Genomic DNA, 25,290 nt, shown 5'->3' with positions numbered 1-25,290 from the left:
CAAACACAGGGAGACCTCTCGCACGCATCACGGTGCAGTGTCAATGCGGGCAGTCCTGGCTCACAAGCTGATAGTCAGGGCGGACATGAGGAGTCAAGCCCTGGGCTGAAGAAAAACGTCTCGACCCAAAATATCACCCATTCCTTCTCTCCAGAGATGATGCCTGTCCCGCTGAGTTACTCCAGCATTTTGTGTCTATCCTCAGTGTAAATCAGCATCTGCAATTTCTTTCTACACCCTAGTCGTAACTCCCTGAAGCAAGCTGGAGAGTCAGTTAAACTGAGGGTAATCTACTATGGTTTCAAAGTGTCCTGTCACTGTTAACCTGCTCATATTGATACAAAAGCTCAAGAGGATGAAAGGGAGTGGGACATCTTTGTATGTTAGCTTATGATGCATGTGAGAACAGTTTAGTTTAGTTTAGAGTTACAGCGTGGAAATGGGTCCTTCAGCCCACTGAGCCTGCAACAACCAGTGATCGTCCATTCGCACCAGTTCTATCCTACACACTAGGGACATGTTACAGAAGCCAATTAACCTACAAATCCGCACATCATTGGAATGTGGGAGGAAACTGAAGCACCCGGAGAAAACCCGCGCAGTCACAGATAAACGTGCAAACTACATACAGACGCCACCCAAGGTCAGGAGTGAACCCAGGTCTCTGATGCTGTGAGGCAGCAACTCTAACACTGCGCCACTGTGACTGTAACCTTAGTTATAGGTCTGAGCAGAGGCGTACTGATGGATTTCTCGTCAGACCATGTGGGAGAATACTCCTGATGGTGGTGAGGGAGTCTTGATTTACCCTCATCCTCTGGCGAAGCCCACCTCCCTCTAACTCTCACCAACCCCACACCACAATTCACATCACCTTTCACTAGGTCCACTACTGCAGACTCCAAACGACGACATTTCCATTAAAGCCCGAGGGGGAAACCTGATAGATCAATAAGATCCAGGCAGTGCAAAACAGTGGAGCAAGGTTCATATCTAACAACTACAAGTGGCAGAGCTCAGTCTCCAGCATGATAAAGAACCTTAAACTTCATCCACCTACTACTCATCGCAAGTTCGTCAGACTGACAACATTCCACAAGATCAAGAATACCATTATTGATTTAAAGATGGGGGAGCACATCTAGTTAACCCAAGCACCCATCGGCATGTCAACCAGAAGCTGCCAACCCGGAAATTATTTAATTCCACACGGCACTTCATTAGCACTTTCTAACTCATTTTTCTTCAAGACAGCAAGAGATTGGAATACCCTACCAGCCAGCATCAGAGATCTCCAAAACATCAACACATACACTCCAAAAGCATCTCCATCTTGACTAGCATGTCCACCACCATCATAGTGCTGAGTGAAGCTCTATCTAGAGCTTTGCAGCGTATTACATCCACATCCACATCCACATCCAGATGTTTATACAATTATGAGAGGCATAGATAGGGTAGAAACATAGAAAATGGGTGCAGGAGTAGGCCATTCGGCCCTTCGAGCCTGCACCGCCATTCAATATGATCATGGCTGATCATCTATCTCAGTATCCTGTACCTGCCTTCTCTCCATACCCCCTGATCCCTTTAGCCACAAGGGCCACATCTAACTCCCTCTCAAATATAGCCAATGAACTGGCCTCAACTACCTTCTGTGGCAGAGAATTCCAGAGATTCACCACTATCTGTGTGAAAATGTTTTTCTCATCTCGGTCCTAAAAGATTTTCCCCTTATCCTTAAACTGTGACCCCTTGTTCTGGACTTCCCCAACATCGGGAGCAATCTTCCTGCATCTAGCCTGTCCAACCCCTTAAGCATTTTGTAAATTTCTATAAGATCCCCCCTCAATCTTCTAAATTCTAGCGAGTACAAGCCGAGTCTATCCAGTCTTTCTTCATATGAAAGCCCTGACATCCCAGGAATCAGTCTGGTGAACCTTCTCTGTACTCCCTCTATGCAAGAATGTCTTTCCTCAGATTAGGATGGCAAGAATGTCTTTCCTCAGATTAGGTAGACAGTCCCCGGGTGAAAATGTGAAAGGCCAGAGGGGCATGACTGTAATGTGAGAGGGGGAAATGTTTAAATGGACATTTACAAGACAAGCCTTTTCATACAGAGAGTGGCGGGTGCCTGGAATGTGACCAGGTGTGGTGGTGGAGGTAGATACTATGACAATATTTAAGAGGCATTTAGACCAGCACTGGAACAGGCAAGGAATGGAGGGATATAGACCTTGTGCAGTTTAATTTGGTATCATGTTTGACACAGACATTATTCCTGAGCTGTACTGTTCTACGATCCACATTCTATGTTCTACGTTCTATATCTCCGCTCGCAGGCAAAGGGTAGCTCATGGTGACCTGTGTGGGTTTTCTCCGGGTGCTCCCGTTTCCTCCCACACTCCTAAGACATGCAGATTTGTAGGCTTGGTAAAATTGTAAATTGTCCCTAGTGTGTACAGGATAGTGCTAGTGTGTACAGGATAGTGCTAGTGTGTACAGGATAGTGCTAGTGTGTACAGGATAGTGCTAGTGTGTACAGGATAGTGCTAGTGTGTACAGGATAGTGCTAGTGTGTACAGGATAGTGCTAGTGTGTACAGGATAGTGCTAGTGTGTACAGGATAGTGCTAGTGTGTACAGGATAGTGCTAGTGTGTACAGGATAGTGCTAGTGTGTACAGGATAGTGCTGGTGTGTACAGGATAGTGCTAGTGTGTACAGGATAGTGCTAGTGTGTACAGGATAGTGCTAGTGTGTACAGGATAGTGCTAGTGTGTACAGGATAGTACTAGTGTGTACAGGATAGTGCTAGTGTGCGGGGAACGCTGGTCAGCACGAACTCGGTGGGCCGAAGGGCATTTTTCCACACTGTATCTCTAAAATAAACTAAATTAAACTAGTGTACATGTGATCGCTGGTTGGTGTGGACTCAGTGGACTGAAGGGCCTGTTTCCATGCTGTATCTCTAAAGTAAACTGAGCTAAACTGTTTTATATGTAAAAACATCCTGGCAATAATTTGCAGTGAACAAGCCTGTGTTAAGGAAGGTGAGTAAAAATACATTACCAGGTATTGCAATCTTTCTGTATAGTTTCTCCAGGGCCATATTCCATGCCCTTGTGTCGACAGGAGCACATTTCTGGAGAGATGCACATAGTCCCCACCTGGACCTGAAGTAGAGACAATATGTAAGGTATGTATCTACACCTTGGTCAGAGGACTGGGTCACTGTGGGAGTTATGGTTCTCACCTTCCCTGGAGGGCACATGCAGCCGGACGTGCACCTTGAGCTCACGCAGTCAAAGTCATAGTTCTGGCAGATCTTCATACATTCAATGCCTTTCGCTGTCGGGTCATCTTCTGGGCAATCAAATCTTCTCATGGGTGGAGAGCAACTCGTGTCCCGCTTGACTGAGGGAAAATCGCGGTTCAGTCAAAACTACTTAAAAACAGAGCTTGGGAATTACATGCTATCTTAACCATGCAAATTATCACCAGCCTTTGACACAGGATCGTAATAGACACAACATCATAATGGATGATAGACACAAAATGCTGCAGTAACTCAGCAGGACAGGCAGCATCTCTGGATAGAAGGAATGGTTGACGTTTTATGGTCAAGACAGTCTGAAGAATGGTCTCGACCCCAAATGTTACCCATTTGAAGCATATAAAATTCTGAAGGGATTGGGCAGGCTAGATGCAAGAAAAATGTTCCCGATGTTAGGGGAGTCCAGAACCAGGGGCTACAGTTTAAGGAAAAGGGGTAGGCCATTTAGGACTGAGGTGAAGAAAAACGTTTCCACCCAGAGAGTTGTGAATCTGTGGAATTCTCTGCCACAGAGGGCAGTGGAGGCCTATTCACTGGATGTTTTCACGAGAGAGTTAAATATAGCTCTTAGGGCTAATGGAATCGAGGGATATGGGGAGAAAGCAGGAACGGGGTACTGATTTTGGATGATCAGCCATGATCATATTGAATGACAGTGCTGGCTCGAAGGGCCGAATGGCCTACTCCTGCACCTATTTTCTATGTTTCTATGTGTCTATGTTTCGTTCTATCCAGAGGTGCTGTCTGTTCCGCTGAGTTACTCTAGCATTTTCTGTTTATCTTCGGTGTAAACCAGCATCTGCAGTTCCTTCCTAAACATAATGGAAGATGACTGATAGCATTAAGCATTCACTGGACTGATGTGTGCACGAACTATCAGCCACAATGTCTCCGCGTGAACTTTAGTTTGACGATCCCTGTGAATATAGCGTATATTACTCAATAAATAATATAACATACTGCACTTATGTAATAAGAGAAAATATGCCGGAGTAGCTCAGCAGGTCAAGCAGCGTCTCTGGGGGGACATGGATAGGTGATGTTCTGGGTTCAAGAGACAGGAGTGTTTTATTGTCATATGTCCTGGACTGGATAATGAAATTCTTACTTGCTGCAGCACAACAGAATATGTGAATATGTAAACATTGTAAATAACGGGGAAAAAAGAAAGAAAAAGTTCAATAAATAACAAACATAGTGCAAATAACAAATAATATAATCTTTTGCAGTTCAGAGCTTAGAGCTTATTCGTTGTTTAATAGCCTGATGGCTGTGGGGAAGAAGCTGTTCCTGAACCTGGACTTTACAGTTTTCAGGCTCCTGTACCTTCTTCCTGATGGCAGTGGTGAGATGAGTGTGTGGCCAGGATGGTGTGGGTCCTTCATGATTTTGGCTGCCTTTTTGAGGCAGCGACTACAATAGATCCCTTTGACGGTGGGGAGGTCAAAGCCGGTGATGGACTGGGCAACTTTTTGTAGTCTTTTTCGCTCCTGGACGTTCAAGTTGCCGAATGCTCTCTACCGTGCACCTGTAGATGTTTAGGAGAATCCTCTTCGACATGCCGAATCTCCGTAATCTTCTCAGGAAGTAGAGTCGCTGATGTGCCTTCTTTACAATTGTTGGGACCATTCTTCAGACTTCCCTCCCTGAAGGATCCCAACCCGAAACACCTTCTATCCATGTTCTCCTGAGATGCTGCCTGCTGAGTTACTCCAGCACTTTGGGGGGTTTTTTGTAGACCAGTATCTGCAGTTCCTTGTCTCTCTGTTATGGAACGTATTAAATCCAGGATACCAAGCACCCTGGCTGTGGAGGGTGACCGTGTGGGGGGACCACGGTGAAGAAAAATGGGGGCCAGGCCCATGGGGGGGGGGGGCACTCTAGTTTTAGAATCCTCTGCCCAGGGGATAAGCCTGTGTTTATTTGTTGTTCGATCCGGTTTGTTCTGTTTAGGCGCTGTGCACACGGCAGCCAGCCAACGGTCGCTAGTCCCTTTTTTTTGCACTTTTAATTGCAAGTGTATCTTGTGTGTTGTGACTGTTGGCAGACCAATTTCCTTCCGGGGATATATAAATTTTTATCGTATCATATCGTATGGTAACCTGGACCCACTGCTGTTCGCCCACTGCCACCACAGGTCCATGGCTGACGCCATCTCCCTGGCCCTATACTCATCTCTGGAACTCATCCCTGGATAAGTCCCTACGTCAGATGTATGGACTCTAGCTCTGCTTTCCATTATCCTCATCTCCAAACTCGTGGAACTTGGTGTCCACACTCTGGATTCTCCGTGCACTTTGTGCATTTACCCTATTTATTCCTCTCATGATCTTGTACATCTCTATAAGATCACCACTCATCCTCCTGCACTTCAAGAAATAAAGTTCTAGCCTGCTCAACCTCCCCGTTTTGCTCAGCCCCTCGACACCTGGCAACATCTTCTTTTCTGCACCCTTTCGAGCTTAACAACATCTTTCTTATAACAGGGTGAACAAAACTGAGCACAATACTCCAGCTGTGGCCTTCCTCACCAATTTCCAGTCCACTCCATGAAGGATTTCCATCGTTAGACTGAATATCAAGGTGGTGAATTTCTATGAATGTCAGAGTCAGCAAATAAAATATATTCCCCAGGAAGGTTGGTTGCATGCCGTGGTGCTACAAATATCTGGGCTTTTTGGCGTAACTCCAACCTCAAATACTCAGCAAATACCAGGGAAGTGTTAAACACAAACTCTTACCTCTGCCAACCACTTCAGCGTCTGAGAAAATGCTTGGTGGATAATTATGGATCACATCGTTTGAGCTGCAATGCATCACACCATCTTCACAGTAACTGTCATAGAAAACAGAAGGTTTGAAACTTAAGGATAAGTCAAGACCAAACACCACAACCATCAGCTGTGCTTCATATAGAGGCACAGCATTGAAACAGGTCCTTTGGCCCATGACTCCACCCCAACCACCTGTTCACACTAGTTCCACGTTATCCCACTTTCCCGTCCACTCCCTACACACTAGCGGCAATTTACAGAGGGCCAATTAACCTACAAACCTGCACGTCTTTGGGATGTGGGAGGAAACCGAAGCACCTGGAGGAAAGCCACGCGGCCACAGGGAGAACTCCCAACAAACTCCACACAGACAGCACTCGAGGTCAGGATCGAACCTGGGTCACTGGCGCTGTGTGGCAGCAGCTCTACCACTGTGCTACTGTGTCGCCCTCAAACACTAGAAGTAAGCAAACTAGTCCAAGCAGGACAAAGTGTGAAACAATCTGAGAATGCTTCACAGTGACTGACCCTCAATTTTAGAAATAAATGTGGTTATCTGGCTTTAAAATCCAAACGCACTCAAATGCCACAGCGGATGCACAGAGTATGATTGTATCCTGGGGCCAACCAGATGTTTGACCACGTGTAGGGCCAATATCACACCCATTCACTGCCCAAGACAGTATCTCCTGTGGGGATTTACTACTTACTACTTCTTACTATTGTTTTAATAGACTTTATTTTACTTTAGAGATAGACAATGGACAATAGGTGCAGGAGTAGGCCATTCGGCCCTTCGAGCCAGCACCGCAAGATACAGTAAAGTATCAGTCTGATACAGTCTGAAGAACGTCACCTATTCCTTTTGTCCGGAGATGCAATCTGACCCGCTGAGTTACTCCAGCTTTTTGTGTCTATCTTAGCTCCCTGAGTCCGTGCGACCAGCAATCATCCCATACAGAGGCACTATCCTATACACTAGGGGCAATCTACAATTGTTACAGAAGCCTATTAACTTCAAACTGTATGTCTTTGGCGTTCAGGAGAAAAACGGAGCACCCGGAGAAAACCCATGTGTCACGGGTAGAATGTGCAAACTACGTACAGACAACACCCATAGTCAAGATCAAACCTGGGTCTCTGACACTATAAGAAGGCAAGTCTACTGCTGCACCACTGTGCCGCCCCTAATGCTTTCAGTGGATTGGTTTAATGAGAATTGAATATGGTCAATTGCAAAATTACATGGCATTTATAACACTGGGTCTCCCGAAGAATAGAATTCCGTCTGAAATTTCAGTTAAAATTTCTCAGACGGCAGGTTCAGAAACTTTGTTTTCCACTCCACTTATCTCACCATATGACGTTTTCAAATGTGATTTCCTCGTGTGGTTTGTAGATCTCGTCGTTGAAGTAGCAGGAACACTCTGACTGTGGGACACACTGACCCTCCTCATTGGCATACTGGCCGGGGGGGCAGTAGCAGCCTTCCAGGCAAAACTCAGTGCATTCTGTATCCAGGCTGGACAGCGATCTGCAGGTCTGGTTGCAAGGAGTGCCACACTGCTCGTAAAGCTGCCCATCAGCACAGTTCATCTCTGCCAGAACATATCGAGAAAGAAAACATGGTTATATAGAACATGACTCCTTTTATCGTGTATCTACACACTGTGGACAGCTTGACCGCAATCATAAGCTTATGTGATTCGAGTAGAAATGGGCCACTCCGCCATTCAATCATAGCTGATCTATCTTCCCCTCTCAACCCCATTCTCCTCATAACCCCTGACACCCATGTGCGGTCCTTCAACTGACGAGATAGCACGGAACAAAATAGCTTATTACTGTACCTCAGAAACGAAACTAAAGAGAACATAGAACAGTACATCACAGGAATGGGTCCTTCGGCCCACAATGTTAGTGCCGAACATAAAACCAAGTTCAACTGATCTCATCTGCCTATAAATGACCCACAAACTCCCATTCCTTGTACTTCCATGTGCCTATCTAAAAGCCTGTCTGTGTGGAGTTTGTATGTTCTCCCTTTGAACGTGTGGGCTTTTTCCGGGTGCTCCGGTTTCCTCCCACACTCCAAAGATGTGCAGGTTTGTAGGTCAATTGGCTTCTGTAAATTGTCCTAATGTGTAGGGTAGAACTAGTGTGAACTGGTGATCGCTGGTCGGCGCCGACTCGATGGGCCGAAGGGCCTGTTTCCACGCTGCATCTCTAAACTAAACGAAACTAAGAATATTGACTGCAAAAGCATTCTCTCATTTACCCACAGGTAAGTTGCATGAAAAGTGGTGATTGTTGTATTATGTACAGTGACGTGACCCCCGAGAATGCAACGTTTCCTATAATGCTGGGTAACGTTGTGTTTCATTCGTCATTGTTAAAAGAGAAAGGGATGGGAAGGCGTGAGGGACTCACCGCAGAAGTCGGGCGATCTCCAGTTGATAAGGACACCTCTCCTGGCACACATGGCGGCATAGCTGGCGATGGCAGAGCAGAGGCACTGGTTGCCACTGGAGCAGGCACACACGTCGTAGTGGCAGATCTTGAGGAAAGGAGCAGGGCTCACTTCATGGTGGCACGGCACAAACTCAGTCAGCAACAGGACCGAGCACACCTCCTCCGCGTACCTCACTGAAACGCAAATGCAAACATCCCATGACTGCTCACTAATCTGCTGAACGTCCACAACATTGAAAGAAACAAAGCACTGGAGGAACTCAGCGGGTCAAGCAGCATCTCGGGAGAACGTAGACAGGTGATGTTTCGGGTCGAGATCCTTCTTCAAATGCACAGGCAGACTGAGTCTGAAGAAGAGTCCCAACCCAAAACATCACCTTTCCATGGTCTCTAGAGATATTGCCTGACAAATTATTCCAGCACTTTGTGTCTAACAAAGAATTACTATCGGCCTCATCAGCGTAAAACAGCATCTGCAATTCCTTGTATCTATTTTATTAAAGGTTTTGTTTTCTTACAGCAGGTGCTAAGTGTCTCTTCCACACCACTAACACAGTTAGACATCCTACTGCTCAGAGCCATATTATCAACACTGGGCTCCACTCTGTCAATCTGTACTATCCAAAGAGGTGACTTCATGTTTGTAATCATAGACCTGAAATGTCCTAATTACAGAACGTTATCTATCGCAGTTAACTAAAGGTCCCTGCTATTTGCAGAATGGTGCTGCTATCGTCAGCAGTGCAGGCTGCAGTCTGATCTCTAGTGATAGTCTCGCGCGTTCATACTATAGACAATAGACAATAGGTGCAGGAGTAGGCCATTTGGCCCTTCGAGCCAGCACCGCCATTCAATGTGATCATGGCTGATCATCCACAATCAGTAATGTCACGTAATGTCACGTACTAATGTCACGTACAGATACAGAAGCTTGAAAGCAGGTATCACCAGACTCAGGAGCAGCTTCCTCTCTGTTATCAGACTTCTGAATAGTCTTCCATAAGCTAGGGTACTGTCCGATTCACCTCTACCCCATTGCGGACATTGGACTTTGTCTCTGGAACCGCTGTGCTACAAAGCTGAGAACTATATTCTGCACTCTGTATCTTCCCCTTTGTTCTACCTTTTGTACTTGAGTTTGACGATTGTATTTATGTATGGTACATCTAATCTGAATGGATAGCATGCAAAACAAAGTTATTCACTGTACATGACTATAATAATAAACCTAAACTTAAATGTAATGTTTAAAGGCTTGAGCTTCCAGCAGCCAGCTCTGTTTGCTTCATGTGATTACGGTGACGACACTCATTGTCTCCTTTTAGCAACTGTTTCCGTAAATTATTTGACAGTCTTTGCATCGATCACCAGACTAGTCACGGAGCTTCTTTTAAGACCTCAATTATTCCGAAAAGGAAGGGATAACGTGCCACAGTAACATTAAATACTTTCTCCTAAACGTAGATATCCACGTTAGAGAGAGTTGAGGGAAGCCTAGTTGTATTTGTTCTGCCTCCCCCCTCCCCCCTCCCCCCTCCCCCCTCCCCTCCCCCCTCCCCCAGAACCTCTCTGCATTTACCATTCATCCTCACTCCTCAGTAGGCTCAACTGCCAGAGAAAATATTACAATGTCCATATTGAATGAGAAGAGGCACTCCAAAACCGCAACAAAACCTGTTTACCTCTCTGGGGATTTAACTTGCAAGGGTCGGCATGTATCTGTTTCAAGTCGGCACAGCCTCCGTTGATCTTCCAGGAGTTCCCAAAGTTGACCATTTCGGGTTCAACAAGCCCGGATGGCGTGAGGAAGTCATCGCCTTCATTGCCATTGAAATTTCCACAGAGGCCACAGGTTACCCCGGTGTACACGGAGCCCAGCTACAAGAAAGGTGCGAGTTAGTTCAGTGCCAGCAGACGACTGGGTCTGATAGAAGCCTGTATGCTTTGGCCGTACCTTCAGATTCACCTTCCCATAGCCATCCCAGTCAAACTGAAAATCGTCATCATATGTCACCCGAACTGATGACAGAACGGTGTGCTGAATACGAAGGCTTCCTGTAGGAAGAATGAGATGAGATTTTCAAAAGAATAGGATGAATGTAAGATCAGTGTAAAGAGTGGCTAATGGTCCGCATGGACTCAGTGGGCCGAAGGGTCGATCTCTGTGCTGTATCGCTCCATGACTCTATGAATAATCGAAGAGTAACAGAAGAGATATTTTCATTGTATGAGACTCTTTGAATCTTATAAAGCACAGTGTCTATTGGTAATAATGATTAATAATTGGTAATAATTATTGATAATAATGGTCCAAACCTTGTATTAGTGGTGGTTGTATGTCCATGCCGTTTATTGCGACTCTGCCGCCATGTTTGAGTTTAATGTTCATGTTCTCCAGCTCCAGGAACCTCAGAGTGGCCGATCGTATGCAAACAGCGTCTGGATCATCTGCACACTAGGGAAGAAAGTTCAGAGCACTGAATACTGCCGAGAAACATCCTTCATCATTGAACCGAGTGAGAGTGACGATCAACTGTACCTGCACTTTCTCAATGAAGACTGCAAATGTGTCCCCCTCACAGTCTTTGGCCAGCAAGTACTGGCACATCCCAGCAAACGTGAAGTACTTGTCATCAAAACTCTTGAAGTGCGATTGCCCAATGACAAAACATTCCCCTAATTGTGAGAAAGTTAAATATCACCAGACGAATGAGTTGAGGCTGGTACTATGACAACATTTCAAAGACACTCGGACAGATACATGGATAAGAAAGGTTTAACATAGAAAATAGGTGCAGGAGGAGGCCATTCGGCCCTTCGAGCCAGCACCGCCTATTCATTGTGATCATGGCTGATCGTCCCCAATCAATAACCCGTGCCTGCCTTCTCCCCATATCCCTTGATTCCACTAGCCCCTGGAGCTCTATCTAACTCTCTCTTAAATCCATCCAGTGATTTGGCCTCCACTGCCCTCTGTGGCAGGGAATTCCATAAATTCACAACTCTCTGGGTGAAAACTTTTTTTCTCACCTCAGTCTTAAATGGCCTCCCCTTTATTCTAAGACTGTGGCCCCTGGTTCTGGACTCGCCCAACATTGGGAACATTTTCCCTGCATCTAGCTTGTCCAGTCCTTTTATAATTTTATATGTTTCTATAAGATACCCCCTCATCCTTCTCAACTCCAGTGAATACAAGCCTATTCTTTTCAATCTTTCCTCATATGACAGTTCAGAAGGATATGGGCCAAACATGGGCATGTGGGATGAGTGTGGATGGGGTATGTTGGTCGGCATAGGCAAGCTGGGCCACAGGGCCTGTTTCAATACTGCATGACTATGTGACTCTAAACGTGGCAGGTAGATTGATGCAAGATGATCATCCATTTCAGCATCACCTCTGTGAGGCAGACAACAGAAAGACATATTGTTCATTTTGCTGCCGATTTAGGGAACAAACACTTGTCGATGTGTACAAGGACATTGCAACCGGATAAGTGAGACACAAGAGAATCAGAGGAAGTTGGCCGTGAGTAGGGAGACCATTCGGTCCATCAAGTTCATGCTGGGTCGATACATCTATACAGCTACTCTCACGCTCCCGCCTTCCCTTGGTAAACATTCAATGAGTGTCCTTTGATTATTTTAGAATCTCCATATTTATTTTCACCAACAGTGTCGGGAGAACGGCCCATTCCTGTACTGTTCTGTGCTCGTTGTAAAGCCATTATTGACTCCATCTGATCTCAACGGGTCAAATGTGTCTTTTAAAATTCATATTGTGAACTAAGGGCGGCATGGTGGCGTATCGGCAGAGCTACTACTTTATACACCAGAGACCCGGGTTTAATCCTGACTTCGGGTGCTTGTCTGTACGGAGTTTGTACCTTCTCACTGTGAATTGCCTGTGTTTGCTTCGAGATCTTCGGTTTCTCCCACACTCCATAGATGCACAGATTTTCAGGTTAATTGGCTTGGTGTCAATGTAAAATTGTCCCTAGTTTGTGTAGAGTAGTGCTAGTGTGCGGGGATCACTGGTCGACGCGGACTCGGTGGGGCGAAGGGCTTGTCTCCACACTGTATCTCTAAACTAAACTAAAAAAACTGTTGGCTACAAGAGAGTGAATAAAACTGCCTCTCATCAACTGAACTCATTCAGACTTTACAACTTTCATGATAAAATAGAAAGCACACCTGGACAATCCTCGTCAGTACACTCCCATTTTCCGTGGCTGCAGACACTGCAAGATAAAATTGCAAACATAACATGGAAACTTGCAGAATTGATAGACAACTTTTCTAACGAGTGAGGAGGGGCTGCAAATGTCATCCAACTGGAATTTCCAGGTGGATTTTAGTTGAAGGTTTGGGTTCTGGAAGAACCAACAGTGAGCAATAGACTTGATTTTATCAAGCTGTCAAGGGTACAGAAGAGATTTATGATGTTGCCAGGACTAGAGGGTGTGAGCTATAGGGAGAGGTTGAATAGGCTGGGACTCTATACCCTAGAGTGCAGGACAATGAGGGATAATCTTAGAGAGATGTATGAAACCATGAGAGGAATAGATTGGGTAGATGCACAGGATCTTTTGCCCAAAGCAGGTGAATCGAGGACCAGAGGACATAGGTTTAAGGTGAAGGAGAAAAGATTTAATAGGAATCTGAGGGGTAACTTTTTCACACAAAAGGTTGTGGGTGTATGGAACAAGCTGCCAGAAGAGGTAGTTGAGGCTGGGACTATCCCAACATTTAAGAAGCAGTTAGACAGGTACATGGATAGGACAGGTTTGGAGGCATATGGACCAAGCGCAGGCAGGTGTGACAAGTGTAGCTGGGACATGTTGGCCTGTGTGGACAAGATAGGCTGAAGGGCCTGTTTCCACACTGTATCACTCTATGACTCCATGACTTTGTATCTCTGCATCCATTCCGCAGTCTCACCTCTGAACATAATGTGCAAAAAATGGGCATAAAGTTAAAGGAACGGTACTTCTCTATGCTGTATACTAACTTAAGGCACGGAGGAAACTCCTACTAAAAAAAAAACCTCTTGTGACATTATCAGTATTGAAACATCAAAATGTACTGTCAGTGATTACACTGCTCCACCGGGTGGCGCCGTGAGTGGCAGCCTCCCCAACAGCCTGTCTTGTCACTTTCTTCTTTGTCTTTTTTAGTCTGTGTTATTTGTATGTTTTAATTCATCTTTTGTTTTTGTATTATGTGGAGGGTTGGGGAAATTATTTTTGAATCTCTTTCCTTGGCGGATATGCAACTTTTGCCGTGTCGTATCTCCGTCCTAACATCGTGGAACTGGCGGTCCCTTTGTTAGGGATCGGCATCGGGAGCTCCAGCTGCAGGAACTACGACCACCCCGATCGCGGGAGCCTCGATCGCCCCAATATGGAGGCTCCCGCTCCAGGAATCTAGTGCGAGCGCGTACAGCTTTCTGACTGTTTGGGTGGACAGGGACTACAGAGAGAGCGACAAGTGGTCAGTGCAACTCTGGTTACATCACGTTGAAGAGCGTGTGTGTGGGCCGGACATTAGACTGATGGCTGTGGGTCTCCACATATGCTGTATGCCCTAGGGATTCTCACACAGTGCTGTGGTGGCTGGTTAATTTTTAATGTAAATTTGTATCGTTGCTTTATTTGGTATGACTATGTTAAAATCAAATTTCACTGTACCTCAGGGTACACGTGACAATGAAGGAATATTGAACTATTGCTGAAACAAATTTATCTGGAGAAAACTATTTGCAGAGTTTAACCAATCAATTATAGACTTTTCAATATATAATCAATGATTTAGGGTGGATATGTAAGTTATATTACGACATTTAGGTATATAGTCACTTACGTAAGTTGAATAAGGAAAGTAAAATATAAATTGTTTTAAATATAAGCATAGGGAGTGGATGTGAAAGTGGGAAACAGAGAACTAGCATGAACGGGTGATCGATGTTCGGCACGGATCCGGTGGGCTGAAGGGTCCGTTCACATGTTGTATCTCCAAATGCTAAACTAAATACTTGGGTATGAAGAAGGGTCTCGACCCGAAACGCCACCCATTCCTTCTATCCAGAGATGCTGCCTGACCCTCCAGCATTTTGTGTCTATCTTCGGTGTAAACCAGCATCTGCAGTTCCTTCCTACCTTGTATAAAGACAACCAGGGAGAACAGTAGTGTAAGTAGAGGCACGAGTATGGAAGAGCAGGGAACTACAGAATTACTGGCACCAGGATTAATACAACGTGCAGGGAAAGAGAGTGAGCCTTGTGTCCGTTTTCAGTGATCAGTAACGCTTGATTGGAACATCCAACTGCTGGTGTGATGCATCCCATGACCAAGCTTCCCACTGTGGTCATTGTGGACATTAGCTTCAGCACTAACCATTCATGGCAGCCTTGGGAGATACTAGAGCCAGCCGGATACTTCTTCCCCATGTGCATACAGGAGCAGTCGGAAGAGACCACACAAGTGTCTCCGTCCAGCACCTTCCCACCTGAAATCCAAACACCAGATCAGTCCCATAAAACGCAGATACTTCAGGCTTCACATTTGCTGAACATCTGATGTAAGGAGCGTAAACAAATACCTCCACAAGTGCAGCCATCCCTGCATTGGTTGTTGCACAGATGATTGATGTTTAAACTCTTGCATGTTTTGGAGCAGGGCGGCACACACGTGCGATATTCCATCCTGGCTGGACACTTCAGTGCTAGTTAAATAAAAAAAGTCCTGTGTAAAACGGTACAAATGCAATACATCTGGACACACTACACCTCTGCCCATAATCCGCCCATGGCTGACTAGGAATTGGGAAGTCAATACAACATAATGTTTAGCAGGCTCCCAATGCAGCAGAATACAGGAAGGAGATCCTTCAAATCATAGCCAAAGTCCTCCAGTCTCGCACGATATATTTACACTCTATGGGACTTCTTTACTGTGAGAATAAATACTGCATGTATTATTTACTGGCAACAATACAGTTGTTTTTAGCTTAGTTTAGTTTACTTTCCTTTAGAAACACAGTGCGGAAACAGGCCCTTCGGCCCACCGATCCCGCGCCGACCAGCAATTCCATCACACTAACGCTATCCTACCCACACTAGGGACAATTTTTTTACAATTATACCAAGCCATTTAACTTACAAACATAGAAACATAGAAAATAGGTGCAGGAGTAGGCCATTCGGCCCTTCGAGCCTGCACCGCCATTCAATATGATCATAGCTGATCATCCAATTCAGTATCCTGTACCTGCCTTCTCTCCATACCCCCTGATCCCTTTAGCCACAAGGGCCACATCTAACTCCCTCTTAAATATAGCTGTACTTCTTTGGAAATTGGGAGGAACTGGGGATCCCAGAGGAAACTCATGCAGGTCACAGGGAGAAGGTCCAAACTCTCTACAGACAGCAACCATAGTCAGGGTAGAACCCAGACCTCTGGTGTTGTAAGGCAGCAGCTCTACCACTGTGCCACCGTGTAACCTACTATATATACTAACAATTCAAAATGGTTTGATATGACAATATGGGAATAATCTGAACCTTCTGATCTACTTTACTATCTGTACTTTCCAATTGATGGCTAATGAGATTATCTTGTTATTCTAATCCAGCAGCCTTTAAAAGTAACTTACTTATACCATACGAAGTAAAGGTAACATTAAATCGTAATTCAAAATATTAAATATTAAATTACACTGGATTCTAAAGAACAAACATTCACCGTTAGTTATATTAAAATAATCTTTTGTTAAAACTGATGAGTTAGTAATTAAGTAGAAACAAGGAAGGGTCTGAAGGAATCTGAAAAAGGCTGTCAACCCAAAACATCACCTATCCACGCCCTCCAGAGATGCTGGCTGGCCCGCGAGTTACTCCAGCACTTTGTGTCCTTTTATTCCAGTTAACAATTACATAGTTGTGGGAAGATAAATAGAGAACTGGTGATCTTTTCTGAACTTACAGCAGTCGCTTTCTCGAGTCCAGTCTTGGAGGACTGTGCCCTGATGAGCACAAGACCTTGCGTACTCCAGGAATGCTTGGCAGTGACAATCCTTTCCTTCGCAGTGACAAATGTCATCCTCACAACTCGCGATGAACGGCTCTGGATCCACAACAGCGTTACACGCTCTGAATATTTGGTCCGTTTTGAGCATTTTACACTTTCCCATCTATAATCAAAGAAGTTCTACAATCAAATAAAAGTTTAATTCAAGTAAGCGTGGTTTCCGATTCTTTCTCTATATGTGCCTCACTTTCACATATGCACTTTTGATTGTATCATTATATCCATTAAGTTCAATATTTGTATGTATTGAACATATGAAGAGCAATAAAGGACATTGTACTGTGTCCAAAATCCAACAGGCGCATAATAGCATGCAGATATGGAGGAAGAGTTGTCAACCCAGCTCCTCAAACCTGCTCCACCATCCAACAAAATCATGACTGGCCTGACTGTAACCACAACTCCACATTCCCACCTACGCAGAGCAGCACGGTGGCGCAGCGGTAGAATTGCTACCTTGCAGCACAAAAGACCCGGGTTCGATCCTGACTACGGGTGCTTGTCTGTATGGAGTTTGTATGTTCTCCCTGTGACCTGCCTGAGTTTACTCTAGGATCTCCGGTTTCCTCCCACATTCCAAAGACGTACAGGTTCGTAGGCTGATTGTAAATTGTCCCAAGTGTGAAGGATAGCGTTAGTGTATGGGGGACGCTGGTCGGGCCGAAGGGTCTGTTTCTGTAAACTAAACTAAACTAAGCTACTCATGATAACCATTCACAGCCCATGTAAACTACAACCCAACCCAATGGCATGAACATTGGATTCTCAAATTCCATGCAACCTGCACTCCCCTCTATCCCTGACTCTCTCCTCTTATCGACCCTGGCCCTCCAATTCACCCCTCTATTCATCCTCGTCAGTACACTCCCATTTTCCGTGGCTGCAGACACTGCAAGATAAAATTGCATCCGTAACATGGAAACTTGCAGAACTGATGGACAACTTTTCTAACGAGTGCAGAGGTGATGAAAATGTCATCCAACTGGAATTTCCAGGTGGATTATAATTAAAGGGTCGAGGCCTTCACATTTAGGGAGAGGTTGGTCAGGCATGGACTTTACTCCTTGGAGCGCAGGAGGCTGAGGGATGATCTTATAGAAGTGTATAAAATGCTGAGGGGAATAGACATGGTAGACGCACACAGTCTTTTTCTCGGGTTAGTGACATTTAAAAAAAAAAGAGGACATAGGTTTAGGGTGAGAGGGCAAAGATTCAAAAGGAACCTGAAGACAATAGTCAAATGACAATAAATTGTATTGTATTGTATTGTATTGTAAGAGCAACTTTTTCACCCAGAGGATGGTGGGCATATGGAATGAGCTGCCAGAGGAGGTAGTTGAGGCAGGTGTTGTCACAACATTTAAAAGACTTTTGGACAGGTACTTGGATAGGGAAGGTTTAGAGGGATATGGAGCAAACACGGGCTATTGGGACTAGTGTAGATGGGGCATTTTCCTTGGCAAGGGCAAGTTGGGTTGTAGGACCTGTTTCTGTGCCACGTGACTCGATGACTTTATGAATCACAGCCATCTCTCTCAGAGATAAAGGTCTCTTCTCAGTGTTAAATGTGGACTCCATTCTTAAACAATTGCCTTTAAATCTAAATTCTCCCAGTGTAGGAAACATCTTCTGAACATCCCGACTGGTGAAGATCCCACTGTTTAGTGGTTCAACCTCTCAGTTTTCTGAACCCAACAGATACAAGCCTAACCTGTCCAACCTTTCCGTTGAAGTCAAGTTTGTAGAAGGATCCTGACCCAAAACATTGTCTGTCCATTCCCTCCACACAGATGCTGCCTGACCTTCTTCAAATGTTAATGCTGTGGGCCTGGTGTGGTCTGAAGAAGCGTCTCAACCCAAAACGCCACCTGTTCCTTTTCTCCAGAGTGCTGTCTGACCCGCTGAGTTACTACAGCTTTTTGTGCCTATCTGCTGCCTGACCTGTTGGGTTACTCCTGCACTTTGCGTTTTGCTCAAGATTCTAGCATCTGCAGTTCTTTGTGTCTCTTTCCAACCTTCCCTGATGAGACAAAACCAGGGTCATTAACGAGAATGATCCCAGGAATGATTGGTTTGTGTTTGAGGAGCGTTTGAAGGCACTGGGCCTGTACTCGCTGGAGTTTAGAAGGATGACGAGGGACCTCATTGAAACTTATTGAATAGTGAAAGGCCTGGATAGAATGAATGTAAAGAGGATGTTTTCACTAGTGGGAGATCTCTGGGGTTATGGGGAGAAGACAAGAGAATGGGGTTGAGAGGGAAAGATAAATCAGCCATGATTGAAGACGATGGGCCAAATGGCCTTATTCTGTTCGTAGAACTCATGAACCCATGAATGTATGACAAATTGCTTCTTCCAACTGGGCTCTCTCCTATCAATGGTAATGATTCAACATTATTACAGGAAGGGTGCTTGTAATCCATCGGAACTCACGTTTTCCACCGCTTCCGAGGACAGGCTGCAGGTTTTACTGGGTGGGGACACTCTGCTGCACATCTCCTCAGCACCTCCCATTGACCAAGAGTTGGCAAAATCATAGCTGCTCTCCACCTGGAAACCTGAGAGAAAAATAACAATCGTTTTCATCATCCGAGAACCAGGAGCTCCCCAACTCCAATCCCCTTCTGACGAAACGGCACAGTAGAAGATTTTTTTTTAAAAGAGTCATAGAGTCATCAGGGTACTGGTGTGGTAATTCTAACGCACAAGAATACAAGGTGGACTCCGTGAGTAGTGGACTCAGCCCAGTCCATCACAGGCACAGCCCTGCCCACTATGTAAGCATGGGCACCAGGCTCTGCCTCAAGAAGGCAGCATCTATCCGCAAGGATCTCCACCATCTGGGCTGTGCCCTCTTCTCGCTGCTACTGTTGGGCAGGAGGCACAGAGGCCTTAAGATTCAACAGCACCAGTTACTTTTCCACAACAATCAGGCTCTTGAACTGACCGGTATAATCCTAATCCTATCGACAACGGAACACCATGGACCACCTCTCACCGAGGACATGTTTTTCTAATCATGTTTTCAAAAATGTTGTTTTTTTACACTAATGTCTTCGCCTTTTCTTTGCAATTTCTTGCGGAATATTATGTGTAAGTTCTGTTTTATGTATCTGTATGGTGTCTGGGTCTCTGTGCATGTGATGCTGGTGTAAGCCAGATTTTCATTGCACCTGTACCCCACCGTACATGTGCGTCTGACAATAACCTTATCTTGACTAGTGGCTCGTGTCTGTTCATGATCTTTGAAACGCTGACGGCTGCTCATGAACAATCTCTCTGTTACCTTCTTGAGTTGTGTAATCATCCTGGGGCAAATCATTGTAGTTGCCGCAGAGGCCACATGTCCGACTGGAATGTTTTTTGGACAACATGATGTCCACGTTTCCGCTGGTATCGATCCGGGCGGTGAAGCCATGCTCGTCACTCGATATGATGAGGTAGCCCGCTTCTGTCCCGACGAACACGCCAAAGAGTGTGAACGGCAGCTCAACCCTAGAGAGACCAACATAGACTGGGTTACAGACTGCACGAGCATTGTCGCAGAGTCGTGCAGCGGTGCAACAAGCCCTTCGGCCCAACTTGTCCACACCGACCAACATGCCCGGACAACACTAGTCCCATCTGTCTGCATTTGGCCCACATCCCTCTAAACCTATCCTATCCATGTACCCGTCTACATTTTTCTAAAATATTGCGATAGTACCTGCCTCAATCTTCCTCCGGCAGCTTATTCCATTCACCCACCACCTTTTGTGGTTCATATTAAATCTTTCCTCCTCACCTTAAGCCTATGTCCTCTGGTCCTCAATTCCCCTACTCTGGGCAAGAGACTCTGCGTCTACCCGATCTATTCCTCTTGTGATTTTTTACACTTCTGTAAGATCACCCCTCATCCTCCTGCACTCAAAGGAATAGACTCCTAGTCTACTCAACCTCTCCTTATAGCTCACACCCTGGCAACATCCTCGTTAATCTTCTCTGCACCCTTCCCGGCTTTGTCCTCGATGCCTCAATGGTCCGCAGAGTTAAATTATTTTAATTTAGTTAATTTTATTATGTTTAGTTCAGCTTATTTAGTTTATTAGCACGTCTACCAAGGTACCTCAAAAAGCTTTTCTTTGAGTGCTATCCAGTCAAAGAAAAGACTGCATATTCAAGCCGTCCACATGCACAGATAAAGGATAAACATTTAATGTAAAGATGTAACATAAATGTCTAATAAAGTCCGATTAAAGATGGTTCAAATGTCTACAATGAGGTAGGTGGGAGGTCAGGACCACACTCTAGCCGGGGAGAGGGTCTGTTGCAATCCTCTACATTCAGTGAAGGAAACAAGGTGCTGGAGTAACTCTGCAGGTCAGGCAGCATGACTTGTTCAGCTACTCCAGCACTTTATCTCATTTTCTATAAACCAGCATCTGCAGTTCCTTGACTCTACATTCAGCATCTGCAAAGGAGAAGCCTCAAATTAACCCACAGATCGGCCGTGCAATTAATTTTGAAGTTAATGGCGAGTGACAATGGGTGGATAGTTTAGTTTACTTCAGTTTAGTTTGTAAACATTACTGGTGCCCAGTTTAGTTTAGTTTATTAACAAACCACTTTTTTGCACAACAGTTCCTTGTCCCTTTGGGGAGATTCTACCTTCCTGCTGCCGATTTTCACTTTTAGTTTGGTTTAGTTTAGTTTAGTTTAGAGACACAGCGCAGAAACAGACCCTTCGGCCCACCGAGTCCCCACATTCTGACACTACCCTACACACACTATGGACAATTTTACATTTATACCAAGCCAATTAGCCTACAAACCTGTACATCTTTGGAGAGTGGGACAATAGACAATAGGTGCAGGAGTAGGCTATTCAGCCCTTCGAGCCAGCACCGCCATTTAATGTGATCATGGCAGATCATCCCCACTCAGTACCCTGTTCCTGCCTTCTCCCCATATCCCCTGACTATTTTTAAGAGCCCTTTCTAGCTCTCTCTTGAAAGCATCCAGAGAACCTGCCTCCACCGCCCTCATAGGCAGAGAATTCAAGACACACAACTCTCTGTGAGAAAAAGTGTTTCCTTGTCTCCGTTCTAAATGGCTTACTCCTTATTCTTAAACTGTGGCCTCTGGTTCTGGACTCTAGCGTGTCCAAAACCTTAACAATCTTATATGTTTCAATGAGAAAACCTCTCATCCTTCTAAACTCCAGAGTGTACAAGCCCTGCCACTCCATTCTCTCAGCATATGACAGTCCCGCCATCCCGGGAATTAACCTTGTAAACCTACGCTGCACTCCCTCAATAACAAGAATGTCCTTCCTCAAATTAGGGGACCAAAACTGCACACAATACTCCAGGTGTGGTCTCACTAGGGCTCTGTACAACTGCAGAAAGACCTCTTTGCTCCTATATTCGACTCCTCTTGTTATAAAGGCCAACATGCCATTCGCTTTCTTCACTGCCTGCTGTACCTGCATGCTTACTTTTTTCGAAATTGAAGATCTCAGCGAAAACCAACGCAGGTCACGGGGAGAACGTACGGACTCTGTAAGGCAGTAGCTCTACCACTGCACCACCGTGGCGCCCCCTTTTGAGTCTGGCCACACTTTCCCCGAGATATAATAACGTCGCATTGTTCTAAAATCATGACTGGCCCCGTATTTTTGCAGCTGTAAATTTAATTTGAAACCTGCAAAGCGAATAGTAATGGGCTGCCCTTTCTATACAAAAATTAAAATAAACTTTATTCCAAGTAAAAAGTGTACTGTGCAAAACTTCTAACATTCTCAGTGGCTGTACTTGCATTGTATTTGGTAGTATTCACTATAACATCATTTATACCCGGCACCCTTGCCACTCACATGGCCCCTTGGGGTGATATCTCTTCCCTCGTTTGAGGGGTGTCTCCACCACACTTTGCCCCCCCATGTTCACTAGACTGTAGTCCTCCCTCACAGAGGCTTGGCATTGGCTGCACCGAGCTTTAGTGCGTCCCTCAGCACATATTCCTGCAGTCTGGAGCGGGCTGGTCGGCAACATTCCCTGACAGACATCTCACTCTGCTGGTGGATCAACAGGTTTCGGGCAGACCAAAGAGCATCTTTCACCGAGTTGATGACCTTCCAGCAGCACTTGGCGTCTGTCTCTGAATGTGCCCCTGGATACAGTCCGTAAATCAGAGAGGCCTCTGTTACGGAGCTGCTCGGGATGAACCGTGACATGTACCCTTAGAAACCTCTCCAGACTCTCTTTGCAAATCCACACTCAGTGAAGAGGTGGGCAGCTGTCTCCTCTCCATAGCAGCCGTCCTGAGAGCAGCGTGCACTGGTAGTGAGATTCTGACGGTGCAAGAAAGATCTGACTGCGAGGGCTCCCCTCACCGCAGGCCAAGCACGTTCTCAATCACTAAAGCAGAGCCAGGGTACCCAGGGAGTGCATTATCAAGGGGCCTTACCTTTTTTTGCCCATAGACGCTTCTCCTTTTACAGTAAGGGTGACCTCAAAGAAATCGCCCAGAAATAAAGAAATACTTTTCCGTTTCCCAGTCTGGTAGTTACCTGAAACACACGGGAGACGTCACTTATCAAACAGCTGGAAGTCACATTCACAAAGTCACAATGAATGCAAGGTTTAACGTACCTAAAAGCGAGAAAGAGTTTTTCACGCAGTCGCCGGCCAATTTGTAACTGCACTGCCCTGGAAACTCGTAGAAGCTGCCGTCAAAGGTGTGGGTGCGGTATTGTCCGAAGAGGCTGCATCGAGCGCTCTGATGCCGCTCGCCCTGGTTCTGGGCCACCGATGCTTCCCCCTGCTCTGTTCAAAGGACACAAGAAGGTACAAAGCATTCACTTCCAGCTGCTCGCTCGCCTTCCCCCTCCACCGCTCCCCCCAGTCCCGTTCCCACCCCCTGCAAGACTGATCGAATGGCGAAGTAGACTTGATGGGCCGAATGGCCTAATTCTGTTCCTATAACTTATGAAGACGTCTGTTGCAAGTTGAATAGTTCTCGGAATAAGTCACCACCAGTACGCCCCGTGCCCTAAAGCTAGATTTATCAGCAAATATGCCTTGATGTGTCGCCCACTGAGGTTATATCAACACTACGCTTCAGTTAAGAGGTTAACTGCCTGCTTTACCTTGTGTAAGGGCCACAAAGGCGGAGACCAGGAGCACTGGCAGGTAACGGCTCACCATCTGTAGAAAGCCCAGAGACATACAGTTAGCAAAACACCATTCAGCATCTCCCCATGGACAGGCAATGTAGTTGACAATCCCTTCCCAAAGCCCCTTCCAACAATAAATTGTCGCAAGTAGTCCTGTTCATTTCTCTCTTGACTTCCATGTCTGTGCTTTGAGTTATGAGTAAACATTCTCCCATTTAAAGTGCTCCCCTCATTGCTGCACAGAGTCTAAGCTGCAGTTACCTTGGCTTCTGCTGCGAAGAATGACCAGGGTCCAGAATGAAACCGAGCTCACCACGACGTCACATCGGCATGTTCGGTGGGGTGAGTGGGGAGTGGAGGGGATAACGTTTCCAAGAACAGTGGTGTCTTCTTGTGAAAACAGAGCAATTTGTAGAGGACCGGAAAAGCGGGATAATTATGCATGGAAACGCGGGGACATCCGGTGCTAAAATTATGGTATCAGATTGAAAAGAAACTGCACAGTGCTCATTTCCCAAAAGAAAACAATGGTAGGAAACTGGATGTAGTAGCACTGACAGAGTTAGCAAAAGCTAAACTTCACATCACTTCTAAGGCAGTATGTTTCCCCTGTGACTTCGGTTATGAGACTGGAATACACTTCACACTTTATGTTTTTGCCAGGTACTTTGTTTGATTGATATCTCCTATGATCGTGAACGACCTTTTTTTCTATGCAGGTTATTACTCTTTATTGCAATAGGACTTGTAAAAGCAGTATGTGTTAAAAAATTTGCAACACATGGAACTGCAGAGGCTGGAATCCCAGTGTTTCCATGCTTAATTATCCCGCAGTTCCTGTCCTCTATGAATTGCTCTGTCTTCACAAGAAGACACCGCAATTCACCGCAATGGAGCAACTCTGCGAGCCAGGCAGCATTTGTGGAGGGAGTGGACAGATGATGTTTCTTCAGAAGGGTCCCAACATGAAACACCATATGTCCATTCCTTCCACAGATGCTGACTGACCCGTTGAGTTCTTCCAGCACTTTGTGTTTTGATGTGAAGAAAAGTTTGTTCATTTTCAGAACAGATGTACCTCTTATTTTGCTAATTTCATAATGACTGGTGCAATAAAATTAAGACACAAGGAAAGGCCTTTTCTTGATCCAGATCACTATTAATATCACTCTAGAGAGAAAGAGTGGATTCAAGGTGCAGGCATGAGACCCATTTCACTCCTACACAGAGCAGCTGAAGCCCAGAGAGGAGGAGGCCATGATTTTGGATTGGAATTTGACACTTCAGTCAGAAAAAATAATGAGGAAGTGTTGTAGAAGAATAAAGAGACTACAAAAGAGTGGAAAACACGATATCGTTGTAGAATGATGTCAATAATTCAAAAAGTAGATTAGAAAGAAAAATAAGGGACAGCACTTGAGGCAAAAAAAAACATAAAGTGCTGGAGCAACTCAGGCAGCATGACTG

The 25,290-nt window shown here is 45.4% G+C and overlaps 1 protein-coding gene across 3 annotated transcripts in view; it reads right to left on the bottom strand.

Moving 5' to 3' along the window:
- Positions 1 to 24,214, bottom strand: part of vwf (von Willebrand factor) — an 82,645-nt gene extending 58,431 nt beyond the window's left edge. For 2 of the 3 annotated variants that reach the window (XM_033039591.1, XM_033039592.1), the window contains exons 1-14: positions 19,101 to 19,225; positions 16,562 to 16,786; positions 15,180 to 15,302; positions 14,975 to 15,086; positions 12,773 to 12,819; positions 11,121 to 11,257; positions 10,898 to 11,036; positions 10,536 to 10,636; positions 10,264 to 10,459; positions 8,540 to 8,755; positions 7,467 to 7,707; positions 6,077 to 6,171; positions 3,255 to 3,415; positions 3,071 to 3,174 (exon numbers count right to left, since the gene is read on the bottom strand). In XM_033039591.1, the coding sequence (XP_032895482.1) occupies positions 3,071 to 3,174; positions 3,255 to 3,415; positions 6,077 to 6,171; positions 7,467 to 7,707; positions 8,540 to 8,755; positions 10,264 to 10,459; positions 10,536 to 10,636; positions 10,898 to 11,036; positions 11,121 to 11,257; positions 12,773 to 12,819; positions 14,975 to 15,086; positions 15,180 to 15,302; positions 16,562 to 16,769 (1,880 nt within the window). In that variant the 5' untranslated portion in view covers positions 16,770 to 16,786; positions 19,101 to 19,225. Of the gene's footprint in view, positions 1 to 3,070; positions 3,175 to 3,254; positions 3,416 to 6,076; positions 6,172 to 7,466; positions 7,708 to 8,539; positions 8,756 to 10,263; positions 10,460 to 10,535; positions 10,637 to 10,897; positions 11,037 to 11,120; positions 11,258 to 12,772; positions 12,820 to 14,974; positions 15,087 to 15,179; positions 15,303 to 16,561; positions 16,787 to 19,100; positions 19,226 to 19,953; positions 20,163 to 23,114; positions 23,218 to 23,299; positions 23,474 to 23,796; positions 23,855 to 24,084 lie in introns of those variants that run through there. The other variant, XM_033039593.1, reaches the window with a different exon arrangement.
- Between the last annotated feature and the right edge of the window lie 1,076 nt (positions 24,215 to 25,290).

This window comes from Amblyraja radiata, chromosome 21 (genome assembly GCF_010909765.2).
Source record: "Amblyraja radiata isolate CabotCenter1 chromosome 21, sAmbRad1.1.pri, whole genome shotgun sequence".
In the NCBI taxonomy this organism is placed as follows: domain Eukaryota; kingdom Metazoa; phylum Chordata; class Chondrichthyes; order Rajiformes; family Rajidae; genus Amblyraja; species Amblyraja radiata.
This window is presented reverse-complemented; position numbering and strand designations above follow the sequence as displayed.